At 41.9% G+C, this 21380-nt stretch overlaps 1 protein-coding gene across 3 annotated transcripts in view; it reads right to left on the reverse strand.

Annotated features, from left to right (window-relative positions):
* The window catches only part of TENM2 (teneurin transmembrane protein 2), a 1229820-nt gene that overhangs the window by 275461 nt on the left and 932979 nt on the right, over positions 1-21380 (reverse strand). For all 3 annotated transcript variants that reach the window (XM_046000941.1, XM_046000940.1, XM_046000942.1), the window contains one exon: positions 19333-19567. In XM_046000941.1, coding sequence (XP_045856897.1) covers positions 19333-19567 — 235 coding nt within the window. The remainder of the gene's footprint in view (positions 1-19332; positions 19568-21380) is intronic.

Below are 21380 nucleotides of genomic sequence, written 5' to 3' on the forward strand. Positions count from 1 at the left end.
CACAATCAGTACTGCATCTATCACCCTATCTGAATTTGGATACAGTCAGACATCTCGAATTTAACAGGACCCAGGCACAACTCTTGATTCTCACTGCACACTGTCCTTCTGTTCCACCAATATTGGTTAACGGAGTCATCACCTATCAGTTGTGCAGGTGCAGGTGTGTATCAGTTGTGTATCAGTTCCCAGGAAGTAGACTCTGAGAAAGAAATAGGCATGCAGGCAGCTTCTTAGAAAGTGCTCTTGGGAACAGCACCTGTGAGGGAGTGAAGAAAGCAGGCTGGGCAGAGAGAGAAGCTGACACATGACTCTGTTGGAAGGGTTCCTTGGTCAGTCTCATGGGGAGCTCTGGAGCTGTTGGGCCTGCGTCATTGGACGGCTCTGGAGAGCTGTTCCGTTTTGATCTGAGAGGGTAGGGCCTGATCAAATCTATGGACCAGTCCCCAGCTAAAATCCAGTTGCCGAGAGAACTGGCAGAGATGCATGTGGATCACCAACACTTCCAACAACTAGGGAAGCGTGTGTGCTCCAGTCCTGATGTGCGGCATCTGGCTAGGTGCCGGGCCATGGACCTAGCTAGACTTCACTATAGTTCCTGCCCTTCCCTGATCCCCGACTCATCATCAGTTCGTTTCTCTTGGCCTCTGACACGTACCAGTCCTCTTCTTCCCACTTACACCTTGTACCTGGTCCGCAGCCTCAAATGGGTCTCCTTGTTCCCACATTGGTCCTTTATATCATCTCTACACAGGAACCAGTCATTGTCTACAGACACAAATCAAATCCTATTCCTTTCCTGCTTAAGACCATCTACTTCCTTTGTACTCAGAAGTAACCGACCTCCTTATCCAGTCTACAAAGCACCTCAGTATGGTCTATCTCATCCCTTCCTCTCCTCCCCTGGTTATGTTCCTGCGTTCTCTGCCATACATTTTTTTGCCATCCCTCGAAGATGCCAACCTTCTCTGAACCTCAGGGTAGTTGCAATGTGTTTCCTTCTTCTCAGGTCCTTCAAGTCTCCTCTCAAAGCTCATTTTCTCAGAAAGTCTTCCTTGATCAGCTTTTTATTATCCTACCTTGGCCAAGGTTACAGCTCAGGAGCTGCCCACCACCAACGACTGGTTGTTGTGGGAGGTGGAGTGATGGCGTTGGTATGAAGACCCTGGTGGCTCAAGTCATTAAGTGTCTGCCTTTGGCTCAGGTCATGATTCCGGGGTCCTGAGATGGAGCTCTGCATTGAGCTCTCTGCTCAGCGGGAAGCCTGCTTCTCCCTCTCCCACTCCCCCTGCTTGTGTTCTCTCTCTCACTGTGTCTCTCTCTGTCAAATAAATAAAAAATCTTAAAAAAAAAAAAAAAGATGCTGGCTTCTCATCTGCTCCACACTTAGCCTTCGAGTCCCTCTTTCCTTGCTTACCACCTGCTTCCCCCCGTGGCACATACTTTCCTTGAGAACCCAGATTTAGTCTTCCTTACCACTGTATCCCCAGCGCCTGGAAATATGCCCGGCACATGTTTGGTGCTCGATCCATTTTTAGCAAGTGAACAAAAGAATGAACCGATCTAGAATTTGAAAACTTTTCTATCTGTTCTCAGATCCAACACATCTATTTATTTATCCTGTGGTGTCCTCTTCAAGGGATGCTCTGCCACTCTGGGTTTCGAGATTTTGGTAAACAAGACCATGTTCTCATTATGCCTACACATGGTTATTTTAAATCCTTTGAGAAACCCGCATCTTTCTATTCTGAGGAGGCTTTTTGGCACATTTTAATGAGAGCCTTTCCATTTTCTTGATCTTTTAAGTTGGAATTCTCCTCCACTCTTCTGCAATTCTTGAGGCATGTTAGCTATAATTGCATGGAGTATCTCCATCGAGAACTCACAATAGTCTACGAAGATAGTGAGAATACACTTTTGGCTAATTTCTGGGGTTCTACTCAACGACGCTGTGCTTTTTGCTGCCCTTCCTTCCTCTCTTTCCTCAGCAACCCAGTGGACATACATGTTCAGGCATTAGTTTACACTAATCTCAGGGACAGTTTCTGGTTTGTAATCAGGAGCTCAGAGACAATCTTCCTACAAACCTAGAAGGATTTTTTTTTTTTTTTTTTTTTTTTTTGGTAAATGTACTTGCTCCTTATCTGTCACTTCTCTGCCCACCTACAGAGCAGTTTATCTTCATAGGTTTGGTATCTCTGCAAACATCAAGATTTCATGGTGCATTTTCTCTTCCAAATCACTTTTAAAAGAATATGAGAATAGTTTTCATCTCTGAAAAATCTTACGTATATGCTCCTCCACCCAGAGAAGAATCCATGTATCTTTCTTTGCCCTCCCTCCCCCTCTGCGACAAAAGAGTCCTGTCTCATACACCTTTCTTTATTTCCTTATCTTTGGTGCTTCAACAACTTCAGGAAAGTCTGATGAGTTGTGTTTACCATGATGCTCAATGGGGATCATGTTGACAATTCCAGATGGTAATATCCTGCACCCTTGGATCCATTTATCAGTATTAATCAAATCACATGTACTGGTATTTTGTGTAGTTCCTTCAGAGTTAACCATTCCAGACCATGTTTTAGAAACAGACATTTTTTCTTAATTTTTCGGGGGGTAAGGTGGGGGAGAGATCAGAGCAAGAGATGGATTCTCTAGCTTATCTTATTGCCTCTCCCTTGAGTAGACTTTTCACACCAAGGGGGGATATACTTATCCTCTAGTTGCTTTTCTTTAATTAATTAATTACTTAATTAATGAAATTGTTTTCCTATTGAGGTGAGATTCACATAACATAAAAGTAACCATTTTAATGGCATTCAGTACATTTACAATATTGTATAACCACCTCTATTTCGTTCCAAAACATTTTCATCATCCCAAAAGAAAAAAGTGGTAATTCCCATATCTCTGTTCTCCTACTCCCAGCTCCTGGTAACTACTAATCTGATTTCTGTCTCTATGGATTTTCCTATTATGTATATTTAATATATATGGAATCATATGCTATGTGACATTTGTGCTTCATTTCTCTCACTTTGCATAATGTTTTCAAGTTCATCTCCATTGTAGTATGATCAGCATTTCACTCCTTTTTAAGGCTGAATACTATTCCAGTGTGTATGTATGTGTGTGTGTCATATACAAAATATACATACACATTTTGTTTATCCATTCATACACTGAGGGGCATTTAAGCTGTTTTGATCTTTTGGTTATTGTGAATAGTGTGGCTTTGTACATTTGTGTAAAAATATTTCAGCACTTGTTTTCAATTTTACAGGAGATATACATAGGAGAATTGCTGGGTCATAGGGTAATTCTATGTTAAACTTGTAGGGGAACCTTTAGCTGCTCTCTAAATGTAGAAAATGATCAACCTTGAACTCCTCAGCCAGGTCAAACTCGGGTCAGCCCTAAACATGTTACCAGTCTCCTTTCATCCTACCTCTGTTAGGAGATTATTTTTGAAAACTTCCAGCTTACAGGAACAAAAAACATCATCAGAGGGCCAAGTAGCAGTAGTTACAGAAAGAGTAATAACACTTCCTAGCTTACAGAATGTTTTTAACACGCCAAGTCAACAGGTTCTCATTTTAGGAAAGGGGTTTTAATGGAAAACTACTGGGGTTTATATCCTAGGAATGGGATCTATCCATGACATTTTTATAAAACATTTTGTATTGTTAGTATGTATTCTGAGCACTGTATTATAAATAGTACTTACTCATCAGGTCCCAATACTGCAGAGCCCGATGAATGAATCTGAGCATGGATGAATTTCTAAAGTTCTGGTGCTTAGAGAAAAATTATGTTTTATCTTAGAAGGCAAATTCAGAGAGTCTTTCTCTAGCAAGTGTTTGGAGAAATCCTAGGTTTCCTACTTCTGTTGTGAGATCAAAGAGTGTCTAAAATATTAGATCTTGAAGTATCTTCTTTGGATCACTGAGTGTATTTATATATTACTAGCTTTAGGTGGGAAAAGCATATAATGATACTTGGGAAATCCTGGAGTAAAGAGAATTTAGGGGATTACTAGAGGATCTTCAGAAGTCTTTAATATCTTAAATATCCCGGTACTCTACATATAACATTTATCATTCTGCTTATTTGGTCATGTTAGTTTTATACCACCTACTTTCCTAGGCTTAAAACCAGTATTCCATAGAGGTATATGTTTGAGAAAGAAAATTCTAATTCATTTCCCTATATTTTTGGATGATTACACTAAGGCCCAGAAAGAAATTAAAAGCAAACCAACCGGGGTGTCTGGGTGGCTCAGTTGTTAAGCATCTGCCTTTGGCAGGAGGCCACTTCTCCCTCCCCCACTCCCTTTGTTTGTGTTCCCTCTCTCACTGTGTCTCTCTCTGTCAAATAAATAAATACAATCTTTTTTTTTTTTTAAAAGCAAACCAACGAAACCACCAATAATGGTTATTTCCTAGATTTTTACAGGTTCTTAAGACCTAGTGGGAGGATGGTGGGAAGGAAGGCAGGGGTGATGGAAGGGAGGGAGGAGGATAGGAGGAAAAGAAGGAAGCTATATTATGGCATAAAAATGAAAAGGGACAGATAAAGTATTTTATGGGATTTCTTCAAGGCTTAGAGAGAAAAACAAAACTGATATATTGGAATTCTTGCATAGCTAAGAATAATTCTTGAGGGGGAGAGAAAATCTTAAGCAGGCTCTATGCCCAGAGAATAAGCCCAATGTGGGGCTTGACGTCAAGACCCTGAGATCATGACCTGAGCCGAAATCAAGAGTCGGACACTCAACTCACTGCACTACCCAAGCAATTCCAGACGTGGGGACCAGCGGAGGAGAAGGAAAACAAAGGACAAAGAAAAAACAACTATTCCTCATTTTTGTGTGTTGGGGATTTGCTTCCACATCTATAGTGTGTAGAGATTTCTAACATTTCAGTTTGGGGCTCTGTGGCTTTTATGTATTCTTAACACTCAAATAAAAGATTGTTATCTTTAATACAATTTCTTTTCCCATTTGAATTTATATCAGACCCTTTGAGACAGGAGCAAGTTTACAAAGACCTATCAATGTGTTCACCCACATTTCTTTCTATGCATAATATACACAGGTACAATGTTTTCTTCTTATTTAGCACTCTTCTTGAAATGATATAAGAGCTTTTCGGGGATATTAATTAAACTTTAGAGCAACCCCCGAGACATGTGTGCCTGCCTACATATATCTGTTGGACACTTAGGAATTAATGTTTTGCAGAAATGTGCCATTTAAGGGTGCTTGTAGGCTAGCCACATAGTCACTGACAAGGCCCCGAACAGATCCATACAGTTCAGTTGTCAAAAAAATGCCATTAAAAAAAGCAACCATCATTTGCATCAACACGTAAATATTGCCATGGTGCTTAATATACTCTCAAGCAGGTCCTACAGTGTCCCTGTCACAAAACGTGTCCCAGGGAAGCAGGTTCTGAAAACTTGGCTTCCTTGAAAGGCTCGCGGTTTCCTAAATGCTGGGTTTCCTAGGGCTCCAGGCAAGGCTTTTTTAAAAATGCAAGTGTCAGGGAAAAGTGTCATGCATGTTTGCCTTAAGTACCCAAAAAGCTTGTCACTGCCATCTTGGAAGTCTTGACGAAGACGCGGTTGGACATGCCGAGGCCTGGTGAATTGAAAGCTGCCTGACAGGGAGATGGCCTGTTAGACGTCAGCCAGGTGCCCGCCTCCAGGCATTTTCTTTGCAAGCGGCAGAATTAAACAAAACCAAAGGAGAGTCTCGTCAGGGGAGGCTGTCTTTGCAGACATCTCAGAGGCTGGGACTTGAATTGGGGTCCTTTCCGGCTCTTAGGTTTTGCTTGATAAGAGGTTAAGGGGCTCCATGAGACAGGAAGCACAGTCAGCATTTCTGTGAGGGCAGTGGGAAGCGGGGAAAGAGCAGTGGATGGAGAGGGCAAAGGTCAAGAAGGAAGAGGAAGGTCAAGGTCAGTGTTGGGCTGACATTGCACCTGCTTGTTCTAGGAGGCTGAACAAGGCGGTGGTGAACCAGAGAACTTCTGGCAGCAAGTGAGGTTCAGAGCCCAGTAATCTGGGCGACTTCGGGAAAACAATTTGTTGAATCTCGGTTTTCTCAGGTGAAAACAACGGAAAATGTTGCATAGGGATACTATGTGCATTAAATGGACTCAGCACATTCTTGCCACTAAGGAGACCCCTTAATAAATGCCGGCTTTTACTGTTCTGGAGAGAGCTATCAATGATCCCATAAACTGCCTCTTTGGAGGACAGATCTTTCCTTCTGGCCCAGCCCCCTTTCCCTTCCTTTCTTCCCTTCTCCCTTCCTTCCTTGAACACGAGGTCCTTCGGTTAACTGGTATGAACTTTTATTTCTTGTCTTTCTGGTGTGTCAGCTGAGGCTTTTCCCACTTCTCACTGCCAATGTGACCATAATACACCTTCACAGGCTCCCTGTCCCACACAGAACAGACCATAACGTACTTCAGTGGGCCCAGAAGGCGGCCCTGGCATGGATCACAAGACCTTTCCAGCATTGTCTCCTGAGTTCCAACCCAGCTGATCAGAATGCTTGCATCCTCTTGCTTTTCTGGCCGCTTTCTCTTACCTCTTCCTGGAGTACCCTTTGGATGGGATATACTTTTCCATCAAATTGGGAATCAGACACTATTCCTGCTGGCTAGGTTTTCCCAACCGGGTAGATGGGGTATCCCCAACACCCTGTGTTCCTGTACCACCCTTTTAGAGTGTTTTATCTTACTATAAATTATTGACTTAGCTGTCTTTCTCCCACAAGACTGCAACTGTTGGGGGACAAGGGCCATGTCTTTTTGACTTTACCCTCAGCACCTTGAATGGTGGTCAGCCCCTAATAGAACTACCATCAACGTTGGCTGCATTAAGCTGAAGTCCTATGAACACAGCTGCTAATGGGATTACCAGTGGGAGGTGGGAAATACAAAAATCCTTATTTAGCATAAAATCGGAGTTGCAGATAAAGAAACTATATAAGTTTGGCCTGAGGGCCTCTTATTGACAGAACCCTCACATACTTATTTCACAAAAGGGGCTGACTTCATTGCTGGATTTTCAAGCCCTTGATCATAAACACTCTCCTATAATAGTTAGAGCAATGATACTGCTCTACTAGGTATTTCTCTTGGGGACTCAGAAACTTGACTGAGTCGTCTTAGATATTCGTATAATATCCCCGTTAGGTGGATAGAGGCAAGGTAGACAGGGAGAAGAGGAAAATTTAAACATTGCCAAATTATAAATGAGAAAACAAAAGGCAGCAAAAGTTAGGTATGTTGAATCATGTAGGCCACGTTGCGGCACAATTTGGGAATAAAGAGAAGGGCCCTACAGCTAGAACCATGGGAAGTGAGTGAGTCAGATTTTCCCCACAGCTATGCCTCTTCCTCACACTACACCTGGCACATTAGAAGGGGAGTTGAGTTCCTCGAGTATTCTAGTATTATCTGATACATTATTCCTTGAAAAGAAAGTTCTTCCAATTCTATGTTTAAAATCCAATACCGTAAACTTCAGGGCTCTTATTTTAAGCCCATAAATGTAAATTCAACCCATTAAAGAAGGAGGAATAAGGAGAGACTGGAACATTTGAATTGAGATGAACATAATTTGGCACAATCCATCAAAATTTAAAAGGCACATTATACATACCCTTTGATCTAGCAATGTCACTTCCAGGAATTTGACTCTTGAACATAATCACATAAGTATGCAAAGGAAGGTATATACACAAGACTCTTCATTACAGTTTTGTTTGTAATAGCAGAAATGTGAAAGTGATCTAAGGGTCCATAAAGGAGAGATTGGTTAAATAAATTATGACATTCCGGAATATTACACAGACTTTAAAATAAGAATGAGGTAGGTCCCCATGAAATTACCTGATGTGATTTCCACCATATTTCATGTAGTTAAAAAAGGAAGTTGCCAAATGGTGTGTATAATACAGTCCCATTTACATTCAACTTAAAAAAAAATATGCTCAGACATCCAAAAACATTTTGGGAAGCCTAAAATAATAAACCTTCAAAGAGATTTCCTTGAAAATAGAAGGGGAAGGGCAGGGAATATTACTTTCCATTTTCTAACTTCCAAGTTGTTGAATATTTTTACCAAGAGAATGTATGCATTTTGTAATATAGGAGTGGAAAGACTAAATCTATTGCAATATGGGCCCTGATCTTTGTCTAAATTCTTGACAAATCTTTTGTGGAAGGAAATGGAGAAAAGATTCTGTGCAGGGGGAAAAGGCAACAAAATCCCATCACCGTGCTGGAACAGTGAAGCACGGCGAGGTATGCTTGAGCCACAGGCCTACTTTATCTCACTACTTGGACATTTAGAGTGGGAGGCCTTCACCAGTCATCTGGATCTCACTCCCTTCACATAAATAAATATTGGACTGTACTAGGTAATCTTAACATGGCTTCCAGCTTGAAAGTATTGCCTCTGTGCTGCCGAATGATTTCCAATTCTCTTAAGTGATCAAGCCAACCTCAGTCATGTGCACCTTGACTCCTTCTCCTGGTCTGCCTTCTAGGGTAGTGGTCAGAATCAAGAGATCAACTTCCCAGAAGACAGCACGTTCTTATTTCTGTATTCTAATCACCAGACCCTTTCTTCTGGGTCTCTTGCTCTCTGACTCTGACTTTCCCTCTGTGTTCAAAACAGCCTTTGGCCTTAGCTCTGTGGCAAATTCTACAATTCCTCTTTCCCAAACTGAATGGTACCATGAACTTGAAGTTGCATATAAGAGGCAGGACACGAGGAGGCTGCTCACTGCTTGCCTATTTCTAGACAAGGCCAACAATGGGCAAGACTCAGAAAACAAAGTATGTGTAGACATATGTGGACTGTGTCCTTGCAACTTGTCTCCCAATCACACCATTATTATGAAGTTCTAGGTGGGTTTAAGTATATGTGTGCTACCTTTTCCCTTATGACACTGAGTCTGAGTATTTCTAGAAATGCCACATTAAAACACAGGGGTGTAAATAGTGGTGGACATAATTACTGACATTAGGATGTGTTACACTTTAGGACAAAACTTTTTGTCTAATTAAATGTGGAACTATTCAATTGTCGCCTACACTGTGGTCTACTGTGGAGATGACCGACCCCTGCAAAATGTCCTACCTACGATTTTCACCACGAAGAGGATAAAACGCATTGCCTAGAACAGGAGCTTGCAGCATGGAGTTAAATGGGTTCCGTTCGTGATTTTATTAAAAAAGCAAAATCAAAAATTGTCCAAAGCAATTTAATTTTATAAAGGTAAAACTGCATCCCGAGCCATTTTCAGGAGAATGGGAAATGCATCGAGTTGTTTTGAGTTAACTTTCTCATCATGAGCCCTCGTAAAGAGCACTGGTTAGTAAGACAATAAATGAGCATGTTTTAATTAGAAAATGTGGAATCCAAGCAGTTTTGCAGGAAAGAAGATGATAGCTTCAAAGAGACATCAGGAGACTAATAAAAGTTAAAATGCATTAAGTGGCCATAGTGAACTCAAAGGTAAAGTCGTGGGATGTTTGAGAAGTGAACCAGAGAGGGCAATGAATCAGAAGGGGATGGAAATTAGTCGGTGGAACTTATTCTTTCTACTTCATATTAGAATCAGCTGTAAACCCCCTTCTGTGCCCAGGCAACTGAGATAACCTGATGCCCCTAAAATTCTCCCACTCCCCCATCCTGGCCAGAACTGTGCGTGCCCAGAGGAGAAAATCACTATCACTGGGCAATGTGAGAAGGCAGCTGGGCTAGGACAAAACTAGCATTGAACTTGATTTTTTTTTTCTGCCTGCCAAGCCTCCATTTTATGGTCTCCTAAAATCATGGTGCTCAGTTATGACCATGACATTCTTCATGCTATGCTACTCTACTTGGGTGCGTGATCCAGGTCTAGCCAATCAACACGGTCTGTTCTCTAGGCCTTGGGGAGTGGGTCCACTGTGGGTATGTGACCATTGTTGAGTTCAATGAAAATTTAATGAAAGGAATGTTGTCGAAATATCAGAAAGAAGACTTCCTTTTTCTGTTAGGTTCCTAAGGTGTGAGAACATAGCCTGAAGTTCCAACAAAGATCTTACAAATTAAGAACGATGGTGGGAAAGAGAGAGAAGTGAAGCTGACGGACAGATTCCTAATGCCTGAGTTTCCTTCCATGAATCCAGTTCTTCCAGAATCTTGATTCTGTCCCAGGTCCTTCATCTTCCCAAGTTCCCTCCTCCCAACATGCCAAAAAAGGACAATAATATCTATCAGATAACATAAAGTGTCTATTATGATACTTGGCACAAAGTAGTTATTCAAGGGATGATGATGTCTAAAAAGCAAAACCAAAGGGAGTGTTCAGTTGTTTCCAGGAAGTGAAAAAAATATCTAATAGGACCACAATGTCTCCTCATGCAGATTATGAAGTCTAGAAGCTGAAGAAGATGATCTTTGTAATCCCTTGTCTTTGGTATACTACTGAAGGAAACTAATGTACCAAGAGAGAACAGCTCAAAGCTGAGGACAAGGCACCCATAGAACCTGGAGATACAAAGCACTGTCCCACTCCCAGGGGGCTCTCATGTTTATTCTCATTTTCCTGATGCCAGGGTGGGGTAGGTTTCTCCAAGTCCCATCAAATGCTTTAATAGGGCCCAATATCACCTTATGCCCTCTTATCCATGGTCTCTAGTAGAGAAAGTCTGGGTTGATAAGAGATCAAAAAGTCACTAAGATTAAGCTTTCCATTTAAAATTCTTTTCCAAGCACATACCAATGCAAGAAGAGCAACATCTTCCACCTTCTTCTAAGTACAGAATTTTAAATCCATTTGTTCAAAGAATTTTTAAAAAATGAGTTTTTAATCATTGTATTGGGGTGCAACATCTTTACCGGAGGACTGAATGTGGAGAAATGGACTTATGGATGTTTGTACCCAACCGAAGCTCTAACAAATTACAACACAAATTCAATACAATCTCACAAAGAAAAAAGAAGGGTTCCTTATTCTCTTTTGAAATATAAGGCAAGGACAGTTAAAACAATGATGAAAGAAATTGGGAGCATTTTCTGATTGTTCAGTCATTCTGGCCGAGAAGCAATTCTTTAAGGGATTTAAAATACACAATTTTGAGGGTGAGCTTTTGTGGTTAGTCATGACCTCTAAAAATGATTATTTGCAAACATGACTCATGACATAGCCTGAAATTGTTTGGTGGGTTTTGGAGGGAAGAAACTTGTCTGAGAAAAAAGCTTCTTCAACCCTCTCCTATAGTCTAGAGTACTCAGCCCCAGGAGAGGGACCTGGCTGAGAGCCTTGTACAGGACTGCAATTCTGGGGACACAAAACTCCACCTTACAAAGACAGGCGAGGTGGAGGCTAATAAATCAAAGGAAGCTGCAGAAAAGTTGCAGAGCCTACTTCCCCTGCCTGGGAGAGCTGGGAAGGCCTTATCTGGCCTCTATGAAAAGAAAAGGATCATTGGGGAGCCAGAATTAGAAAAAGACTTGTGCTTCATCAAGTCTCTCCCTGTCTAAGTCAGATAAAATAGCCTCTGGGAAGGCTTCAGGAAATGCCCCAAGGGAGTGACAGCTGATTTTAGCTGAATGGGTAAGAAAGCACAGAAAGAGATGGAAATATTTGGCTTTTTTCAACTGTGAACTTAACCCACTGCATTTACAGACTTGGGGGCAGAGTCTTGTGCTTACAAGGCATGACCACGAGGTGGCCTCGATCCGTAATTGGGTCCCCATCACCCAGGTTGCAAGGGACAGCCTTTTAAGAACGTTCTCTTACCTAGAACCTTAACTGTGGTCAACTTACAAGTAAGAAGTTCAAGTACCCAAAGCTTTAATAAACTTAATTAGACTTTAGTTTTACGGCGGGAGCCGAATTCGAAAAGGACAGCCTCTCCTTGGATACCTGCACCTTCAAGGACGCTTCCCAATTTGCAAACCACACCAAGAGCAGGCCGGAGTGGTCTTAAGTAAGATGTAATGCTTGTTTCTTTCTTCATGCACCTTGTAATTTGCACACGTGTCACACCACTTTATTTATTTTCTTATTAATGGGTTTGAGTGTGTTTAACACCACAAGCCATAAATTGCTGAGCAGTAGCTCAGCCTAGGTTCTATTTCCCTGCCAGTTGTCAGAATGATGCGGGGTACACAGGAGCCTCTTCTAACCGGCTTTCTCTCTCCCACCCCACCCCTTGCCTCGATCCAACAACCAACTCCTTGTCTCCATCTGCCAAGAAAAAATAAAAGACACAGCCTCGTTTCTCATTGGAGAGCTTGCCTATTGAGCAGCTCAGTTATTGAGATTAATAAGCTGCCAGTTTCCAAGGAAGACTACGAATACTATAAAATTAAAGTGCACTGCAACGTGAAATGCTGCTGGTGGCCAGGCGGGATCACCGTGTCAAAAAGGCAAGGTAAAGCTATAAAATAAGGCTGAGCTTGAAAGGCTAACCTAAAGGTCTCATTAATTTCTATGTTGCCTCTGATGAGAATTTAGAGGGGGCATAATGTTTTGCAATATGGAGAAACCAAGCTGCCTATTGATTTGAAAAGTGCTTGAATGCATTTGGTGCGCCCAGAATGAATTCTAGTTTTTAACTTCACTTGAGAACATTACACACACACACACACACACACACACACACACACACACACACACAAACCCCAAACAGGTTACCTTGGTTTAATATTCTCAAGATCAAGCTTGTCAGTGATTCTGTCAGAAAATTAATCCGTAGGTAGAAAAATCAATCTGAGAACAAGTTTGGAATAGTCTTTGGGCTCAGCATGGCAAGGATGTTTCAACAATCTTGTTGCTTCTCTGTGAGAACCTTATTTACCAAAGGTCTTGTGTCTTGATTCCCAAATACGCACTACCAATAAAGCATCCAGATTAGGCTAAGATGACTTCCTCACGAAGACAAAAAGTGTGTTTTCTGAAATTCTGAGACCAAAATTAGATTCTTAAAATGCCGCTCATCAAGCCCAAGGTGCTCCTTTCTTTAGCAGAGCCCTTACACGACTTCCTGCTAACAGGAATAATCATGTACTCTAAGTATGACCAAATAGTCAGCCAGGGTACCCCTAGCAGTTTGGCTTTCTCCTATTAATGTGGCAAAGCTCTGTGTGGGAGAGAAAGATTCAACAAATCACAGAGCTGAAGAAGTAGGAAGGCTTTGATTTCTGTACTGTCAATTTGCTCTCACATTTTCTACGATGCAGAGTATCTGTCATGGACTCACATAGAGCCTAGGCTGTCTGGGGCCATAGAGTGTTGAAGCCTCAGACTGACCACACTAGTTGCCACCAGTCTCAAAGAGCTGCAGAGAGAAGTCCCTTACCTCTTGCTTGGCTGATGATTTTGTCAGCGGCTAAGGCTCTATCCAGTAACAGGCTGGAATTCAAACCACAGATCATTTTTTTTCCCTTATGTCACTTATCATGCATTGACTTCACCATTTCCATGGCCTGGCAAATCAATCTGTTGTTTGCCATCAGAATAAGCATAGTTTTGTTTTGTTTTTCTAGTTCCAAAAAGCACTACTGTGTGGTGGTTAAGAAGACGGCACTGGGAGTCAGACCCAGTTCAAATTCCAGCTCTGCCGCTTACTCATTTACAGATCTGTACGTAACTTCATTTTTCCGAGCTCTCAGTTTCCCTTCATTTCATAAGATGGGGATAAGTAACATATACCCAACAGAAGTGTTATGGGGTTAAATGGGATAATGTACATAAAAACTAAGTGCCAAGCAAAAAGTATTTGATAAAGAAAAATTGTTATTTACAGGCATATATGATCATGTAGAGTAAGTGCTAAATTGAACAAAATTTCTGCAGTTATTTTTAAAAGAGAAAAAAAAATCAATTGCTGAGAGCTTTGAACACACTAAATATGCTGTTATTTGTAAATGGATGAATTTCCATGTTACATCTATTATCTTGGAATCAAAATATTTAGAATCCAAGCAGCTACACTTAAGTCTCACTGCATCATAGATTTGATATGTCTGAAATGGCACTTCTGTTTTCTGCCACAAAACTGGTTCCTTCTTTGGGAAATGGTACCACTATCCAGCTACCCTCCAAAGTAAAAAAAAAAACTGGTAATTGTACCCTCAACTGGTAATTGTACCCTCAACTGCCTAAGCCACACAGGATTCATTCCAACCAATTCTACCTTCAAAATACACTTGACATCTATGAACGTTCACCTTCTTGCCAGATGGGTAGGAGAAAGGCAAATATGAGGGCTACTGCTGCCAGGACCCCAGTGGGGACCAGAGCACCTTCCATCTTAATCATTACAAGACACTCTAAGCTGGACCCCCAGACTCGCTCTACCTTCCACCTTACCCCCAGTCTCTTGGCCATATGGCAGCTTCCAGAATTCACAACAAAACAATATTATTTTATTGTTTTATTTTCCCATTTAAAATGCTTCAGTGACTTTTCATTATTCTTGGGCTAGAGTCCAAAACCTTTCACCCAGCCCAGCACTCTGCAGCACGCTGCCCTTGCCTGCCCTTCTAGCTTGCTTTCCTTTCTTGGCATCCTAGTGTTCCTCTCCCCAGCAGATCATTGTTTTTGCCATCTAGAACATTCTTTAAGTCTAATTAACACTTACTCATCCTTAGGGCTCCATCTAAACATCCATTTCTCACGCATCTAACTTCTCTATATCTCACATGGCACATATTCCCCCTCATCGGAGCAGAGGGGGCATGTGTGTAATCATTTGTTCACGTCCGTCTACATCCAGCCTGGAATCACCATAAGGGCAAGGACTTTGCTTTACTTCTTCACTGAGGGCTCCTTGGTGCCTGGCGCATGATAGGTTCTTACAGATATTTCTTGAATAAATAATGGATGACCATCTTACAAGGCAACTTGCAAACTTGTTTGTAGCATGAGGGTTTTGATGTTTAAAGGGAACGCTTCTGGAATTGAGGATCTGATGGAGATTTTTTGGTGTGCTTATTTTCTGTTTCCCTTGTGTCAAAATTTATAGAGATAGAAAGATAGAAAAAAAAATTCAGAGCTTCTGGTATTTCAGAGAAAAAGTAAAATCAGGGGGACATTTTGTCCTGCTTCGGGATTCTCTTTAGTGACCTGCTGCTAAGAGATTGAGAGAGAGAAGCTTGCTTCAGCAAAACACACAGATGAAGGAAAGTTAGTCATCAAACTACTTTATACTGTTTTGGACAAGAGAAGCTGACTTCAGAAACTCCCCAAGAAACTGTCAGCCAGGAAGATCCCCGAATTTGCTGCTGTCAGGAGAGGAAAGAGTAGAGTGGTGCTATCAACCAGCAATTACCCATGGGTTTTCTTCTAAGACCGAAGTAGGTGGAGAAAAACATGGCGATGGAGTGATTTTGTGACACACCATACTGGAGAAAGACAAAACAGACTGCTTGCAATTAGTATCTCTGCCCTGAGTTTGTTTTTCCTTGGATTATGTTATGGTTTATACATGAATGGACTGGTTTTGATGGTAGATATTTATATGCGTTGGTCCTTTACATGATTGATAGTGCTATGGAACTTTCATTGTAGGCTTTTTTGTCTTCTGTTAAATTCCAAATTCGTACAGTCCTATTTTCGGGCTATGTCTCCTTCATCAGCACCTTTAATTCTACTTGTCACAGAAAAAAAATGGAAAAAAAGCACAGTCCAGAGAAGATGTAACATGCCTCATTAAGACTGATGGGAACATCAAAAAGCAATGCAGAGAGGCAAAGGTTTGATCCTCCCTGGTCTAAAGAAACACGCTGGACTTGGCATAGAGCCTCCGGGGGTGGTAGAATGCCTGCTCATCACCTTCCAGAGTTATGAAATTCTTCCATTACACCTAGAAGTCTGTATTAGGGAGAGTCAAGGTGGTGAGGCTGTTTGTAATTTTCCACTGCATTTTCGAAATTGCTGACTACATCACAATCAGCCTCCACAATGACCTGCCTTCAATGGTTCTCTCTCCTGGATGCAGTTAATCAATCCTTATTTGGTATAAAAATAAGAATGGGAATCCCAGCATGGCATCACACCCCTAAAAGAACAGTTCCGGACCTACACTTTCTCTTGTGGATAAGAAAAGGATCCGGCGAAACGCACCATGTTTCAGCATTTGAAGGAGTGAATTTTTTCAGTTCTATAGTTTCTAAGACTATATTAAAAAAAAAAAAAAAAAAACAACCCAGAGGGGATGGAACAAATAATATACCATAATCTTTGAAGTCTTTCTACTTATCTACTAGACAAATTCTTATCATCCTTCCAAAATCCAACTTAAACAGACCCTCAGCTGTGAACTGTTTCCTGCTCATCCTGGGAGAGTTAATCCCTCCATCCACCGCACAGTGACCTTACACTTCCATTGCTGTACACGCTGCACTACCCTTTTGTTTCTGTACCTGTCTCTTCCTTTAGGTTGTGTGAGCTTTAAGGGCAAGATGCCTGTTTTACCCATTATCTTCCTGGCACCTGACATAGTGCTTGGTATACACGAGGGACTCAGTAAATATTTGCTAATAAGAGACTGAATGAATAATCTTTTTAAAAGAAACACAAAGCCCAACAATTCTACTAATTACTGCTGAAGTTTTCATATATGAGACTAGATGCACACCCAAGTTATACGTATTCATGAATTCCATGAATGGAGTTTCAAATATCTGCTGACTTGTGCTCCCTGGGTTTGACTTCTGGTGACAGCGTGATCCCAAGGGCCTCGCAGTCTCTAAACTTTGGCCCTTGAATGTGCTGATCAAAGAATATCCAGATGTTGCCCTTGCTTGGTTTTCCCTTCTGACCGACTTCAACATTTTGGCAATCCCATCTACTAGATGGGATTTCAAGGACTTCAAGCCTTGTATTTAACTTGCTTCCTCCAAAAGCACCCCTGAGAAACCCTAATCCTTGGAGAAAAGACAAATATCCAAATGGTCTGCAGAAGGACTCTACAGATCAGATACAAATTCTAGGGAAGCTTACTTCAGAAAACCAGGAAGGTGACAAGCTCGGCCCTGCTGGCCCTCTCTACTAGATTCTTGTCAAGATAACACTTGACTACAAATGGTTTTATAAAATAAATCTCCTGGAGAGCCAATTATTTTCCTCAGAAGCTGGGAGAGGGGAGACAGTTCATGCAGTATATGCATTCCAACCACCAAGGGGAGACTCTCCTGTGAAGCAAACACTCTGATGGCGTTTGCCCTGTAAATGTAACAGGGCAATAAATGTCGTTTTGTAGTTACTCATCAGAAGAAATCTTGGCACCTTATTTTGCGTGTGGAAACCGCCAGAATTCTGTTCAAAGTGGCTCAAAACGTCCCATCTCCCTAAAGTCTTAGACCTCTTGCAAGTTATTTTGCCCCTTGACATCCAGATCGTCCATCTTTAAAATGGTGGAAATAATGGTTCCTTCCTACCTACTGTATCTCTTCAGGCTCTCATGAGAAAACACAAGTAAAGAATGAATGCCAGGCATATACACAGTGCACGGTACAAACTGGTGAATAATGATGATGATGGTGGTCCTCTTCCTTCTGTTCTTCCCCTCCTTCTCTTTCTACAAGAGCTACTACATTTCTCTTTCCCTTTCTCCTCATCATTTTCCTTCTTCCATCTAGTCCACTCTATGTAGCCTCGATGGCCAGAAACTCTTTTTCAAACAATGGTCTATTAATGTAAAAAGAAGCCAATGCCCAACAAACTCGATGGCAGAAGGAGGAAAAAGAGAAACACTTATACAGCCTTAAAGATCATCATCAACTATGGGATATCCCGAATCCAGTGTCATGGACCCGTCTGCTTTCAGCCTGGAAACTTTCTGGCAAAGCTGTTTATTGACAGGTTACTATATCTATGCAGATGTTTCTATATATCTATTACTTATAACATATGCATATAGTTTCTACTGATTTTACATATTTTAAGCCTCAGATTAAGACTATAGGCATGTGTGGGGCACTGGTTGGCTCAGTGGGTTAAAGCCTCAGCCTTCAGCTCAGGTCATGGTGCCAGGGTCCTGGGATCGAGCCCCACGTTGGGCTCTCTGTTCAGCGGGGAGCCTGCTTCCTTTCCTCTCTCTCTCTGCCTGCCTCTCTGTCTACTTGTGATCTCTGTCTGTCAAATAAATAAAATCTTAAGAAAAAAGACTATAGGCATGTTTAACAATAACCTATAATCAGAGAACAAATTTTATTTAAGTTTAAAGTGACCACAATGACAATGGTGCACATGTTATCCAAAATCTTATAAAAAAACAAAAAAATATAAGATAAATGTTATGGCTTGCATAGTTGCTTCCAGCTGCGCACAGAAAATTCGCTGGCTATTACCAGAAAGATGACAGATTCCTTTCATCTTTCCTCAAGCCTAACTTACTAAAGTTTAAAAAATTAAGTGGGAACTTTTTGGAGGTTCAAAGTGAAGCCTCTGCTTTCTCTGTTTCTCTTCGTGGCTCTTTTGGACAAAGAAACAAGAGTAACCGGAGCCCCCAAAGCCTGAAAAGGGGCTGGGGTTGGAGCACAAGGCCGTTCTAGCGGCCCACCCACAGACTTCCCGGCCATTCGGCCCTAGACGGCTGCACTGGGCCCCACGCCCCCTCTCTCGGGGCATCAAGGTGGACATGGTTTTGGAGGACCAGGCGTGAAAGTGAGAAAGGGACTGAAGCAGGGGCAAAGCAGCACAAGGCCAGAGCTGGAGATCACTCTGCAACTCTTCACTCCAACCCAAGTGCTGCCCCTTTTTTCTTGTTTGTTCTTGTACATTCTTGTTTGCCCCTCAGGCGTCAAGCTGTTAGTGTGTACAGGAGGGATTAATGTGAGACGGTATGTTGGATGAAATATAAATTAAAATTATACTTCTGTCAGTCTGGAATTGGGGATTGTTTCTCAAGGTCTCCCCAAACACTTAATTTCAAATGAGTCTTCATTTATTACTTCAGGAAAGGCCAAATGCATAATTTATCAGCAGCTTTCAGTCAATATACCCTTATAAGCATGTTTCCCATGAGCCTTTGAGTAAAAATATGTTATGCTAATTCTATTAGTTGGGTACACAGGAGCTGTCTAAGAGAGTAAACAAGCATTAAAAGGAGACACATGTGAACCAAGAAATACCTATCAACCTACCATCCAGGGTCGAATTACCAAGGGAACAGCAAGGAGGTGGTAAACTCGTCCTGTTATTTAAACCAAGACTGTCTCCCTGACAGGAATCCCGAGCCATCGTGTGGTGGATCCGTGTGGGTGGCTCTGATAGGGCAACGGGCTTGACGGGCAACGGGCACTTACCGGGTCTCCAGCGGCACGTTGCTGTTTAGCACCCAGCTGTCCTGAAGCTGAACAGACTCTGGCGTGGTGGCTAGGTCATTGGGCGCGGGAGCTGGGGCGTGGATCTGGCTCCGCCGGTTGGTCAGTGAGTTCCTGTTGAGGGAGTTGGCAGACGAGTGGTGATGGGACAGAGTGTGGTTGTGAGGGGGAGGCAGAGGGGGCCTCAGAGTCGACTGGCTGTGGTGGTTTGGAGGACCTGGAAAGAGAGGAAGGAGAAATGGCCATCAGGGACTGCAGACTCCTGCCGCCAAGGCTCTGTAAACTCACGGAATAGAGCCTAGAACCCGTGCTTCTATGTGGGTTAATTTCTGAAAGTCACAGACTAGACACATAGATAAGACTGCAAATGCCTAATTCCAGGGTTGGTTACTCATATGTAACATGGTTTGCTTTGCTTTTTTCTGCCGGCCTCAGAAGAAGGAGAAACTAGGTTAGTAAAACCAGGCTGGAACATATTAATCTTGAAGTGGAAGTCACATGACAGTCAGGGCTGATCATTGTTGTAAAAAGTCTGTATACTCTCTCCTGGTAAACCAGTTCACTACCTACATGCTTTACAAATATTTCCTTCCTTTTTTCCTTTTATTTTATTTGAGAGAGAGAGAGAGAGAAGATGCAGAGAGGGAGGGAGAGGGACAAGCAAACCCTGCATTGAATGTAAGCCTGACATGGGGCCCCCTCTCATGACCCTGAGATCATGACATGAGGTGAAATCAAGAGTCAGATGCTCAACTGACAGAGCCACCCAGGTGCCCCAAATATTTCCTCCTTCTAAAGGTAACCAAAATATGGTACCCTCTAAGAGAGTAGCATACTTAAATACCTGTGGGGGCCAGGCAGGAAAGGGAGGTGGGCCAGTTGTGGACTGAGGTGACTGGGAGAGGGCAGGAAGCACCCCTCCCTCAGATCCGAGCCCATGTGGCCATGTGGGGATAAGGGCCAAAGGCAGCCAGATCTAGTTTTTCAAGGAAAGCTGAAGATCTGGACTTTTGGATAAAATTTCCTGTGTTTTGAAGATGGTGACAATTAAGTTTTAAAAAGTGTATGTGTTGTGTGTGTGTGTGTGTATACACATATATGTGTATATATACATATATATATACACATTTTTAAAAAAATAAGACTTTAAGAAAATACCTGTGAACCTGCTCAGACATCGGGTCTGATGTTTTCAAACCATGACCCTCACTCCAAATTGCATCCTATTTTCTTCTCTTGAAATCCTCTCTCCTTGCAGGAGAAATGCACAAAGGAGAACTATACCTCTGCGTGTATCCTCTTGTAAATATGACCACAGATGACAACTCCACACAGGGTTTTCCTAGCAACCCATTCTCAGTCTACAAAATGAAATATTTTAAGCATAATGAAAATGAAAGTAGTTCACTATGCAATGTAAGCCTATAATTTGGTTTTAATGGCTGCTGAAACATGACTTTTAATTTGTGTCCTTTTTTGAAGCCTCCAGTCGAGGTTGGCAGCTCACCAGGTGACTGCCAAGCCTTGTCATTTTGGCCCTTGCCAACTTTTAAAATCCTCAGCCCCTGCTGTCCTGGCTTTAAGAAGTTGGCTCACATCATTTAAACAAGCAATTTGACACAAATTTCAACTACTTGTCTCCTTATGTGGCCAGGCTACATCTCCAAAAGGTGTAATCTACATTCCGTGGCTCCTGGGAAGCCTGCAGAAATATTCCAAAAGAAAGACAACATGTCAAGAAGATACTAGGTTTGGAGAGCATCATGACTGAGGAAAACAAGAAGGAAAAATAACAGAGGAAAGTGGTTCCTCGAAGTTTGTGTTCCTGGGCTGAAATTACTTGGGTTTTTTTTTTTTTTTTTTTTTTTTTGGTCTTCAGAAAAAGACAACTAAAACTAAACCCCAGTGGGAAATGCCACCGTATAGTTGTACAGATTTTAAATCGCGTCCTCCAAATGAACCTGCAATTCGTATTTTACATTATGCACCAGTGACATTTTAAATATATCTTTGAGAGAGTTTCATAGCTG

The sequence above is a fragment of the Meles meles genome, chromosome 3 (genome assembly GCF_922984935.1).
Source record: "Meles meles chromosome 3, mMelMel3.1 paternal haplotype, whole genome shotgun sequence".
Classification (NCBI taxonomy): domain Eukaryota; kingdom Metazoa; phylum Chordata; class Mammalia; order Carnivora; family Mustelidae; genus Meles; species Meles meles.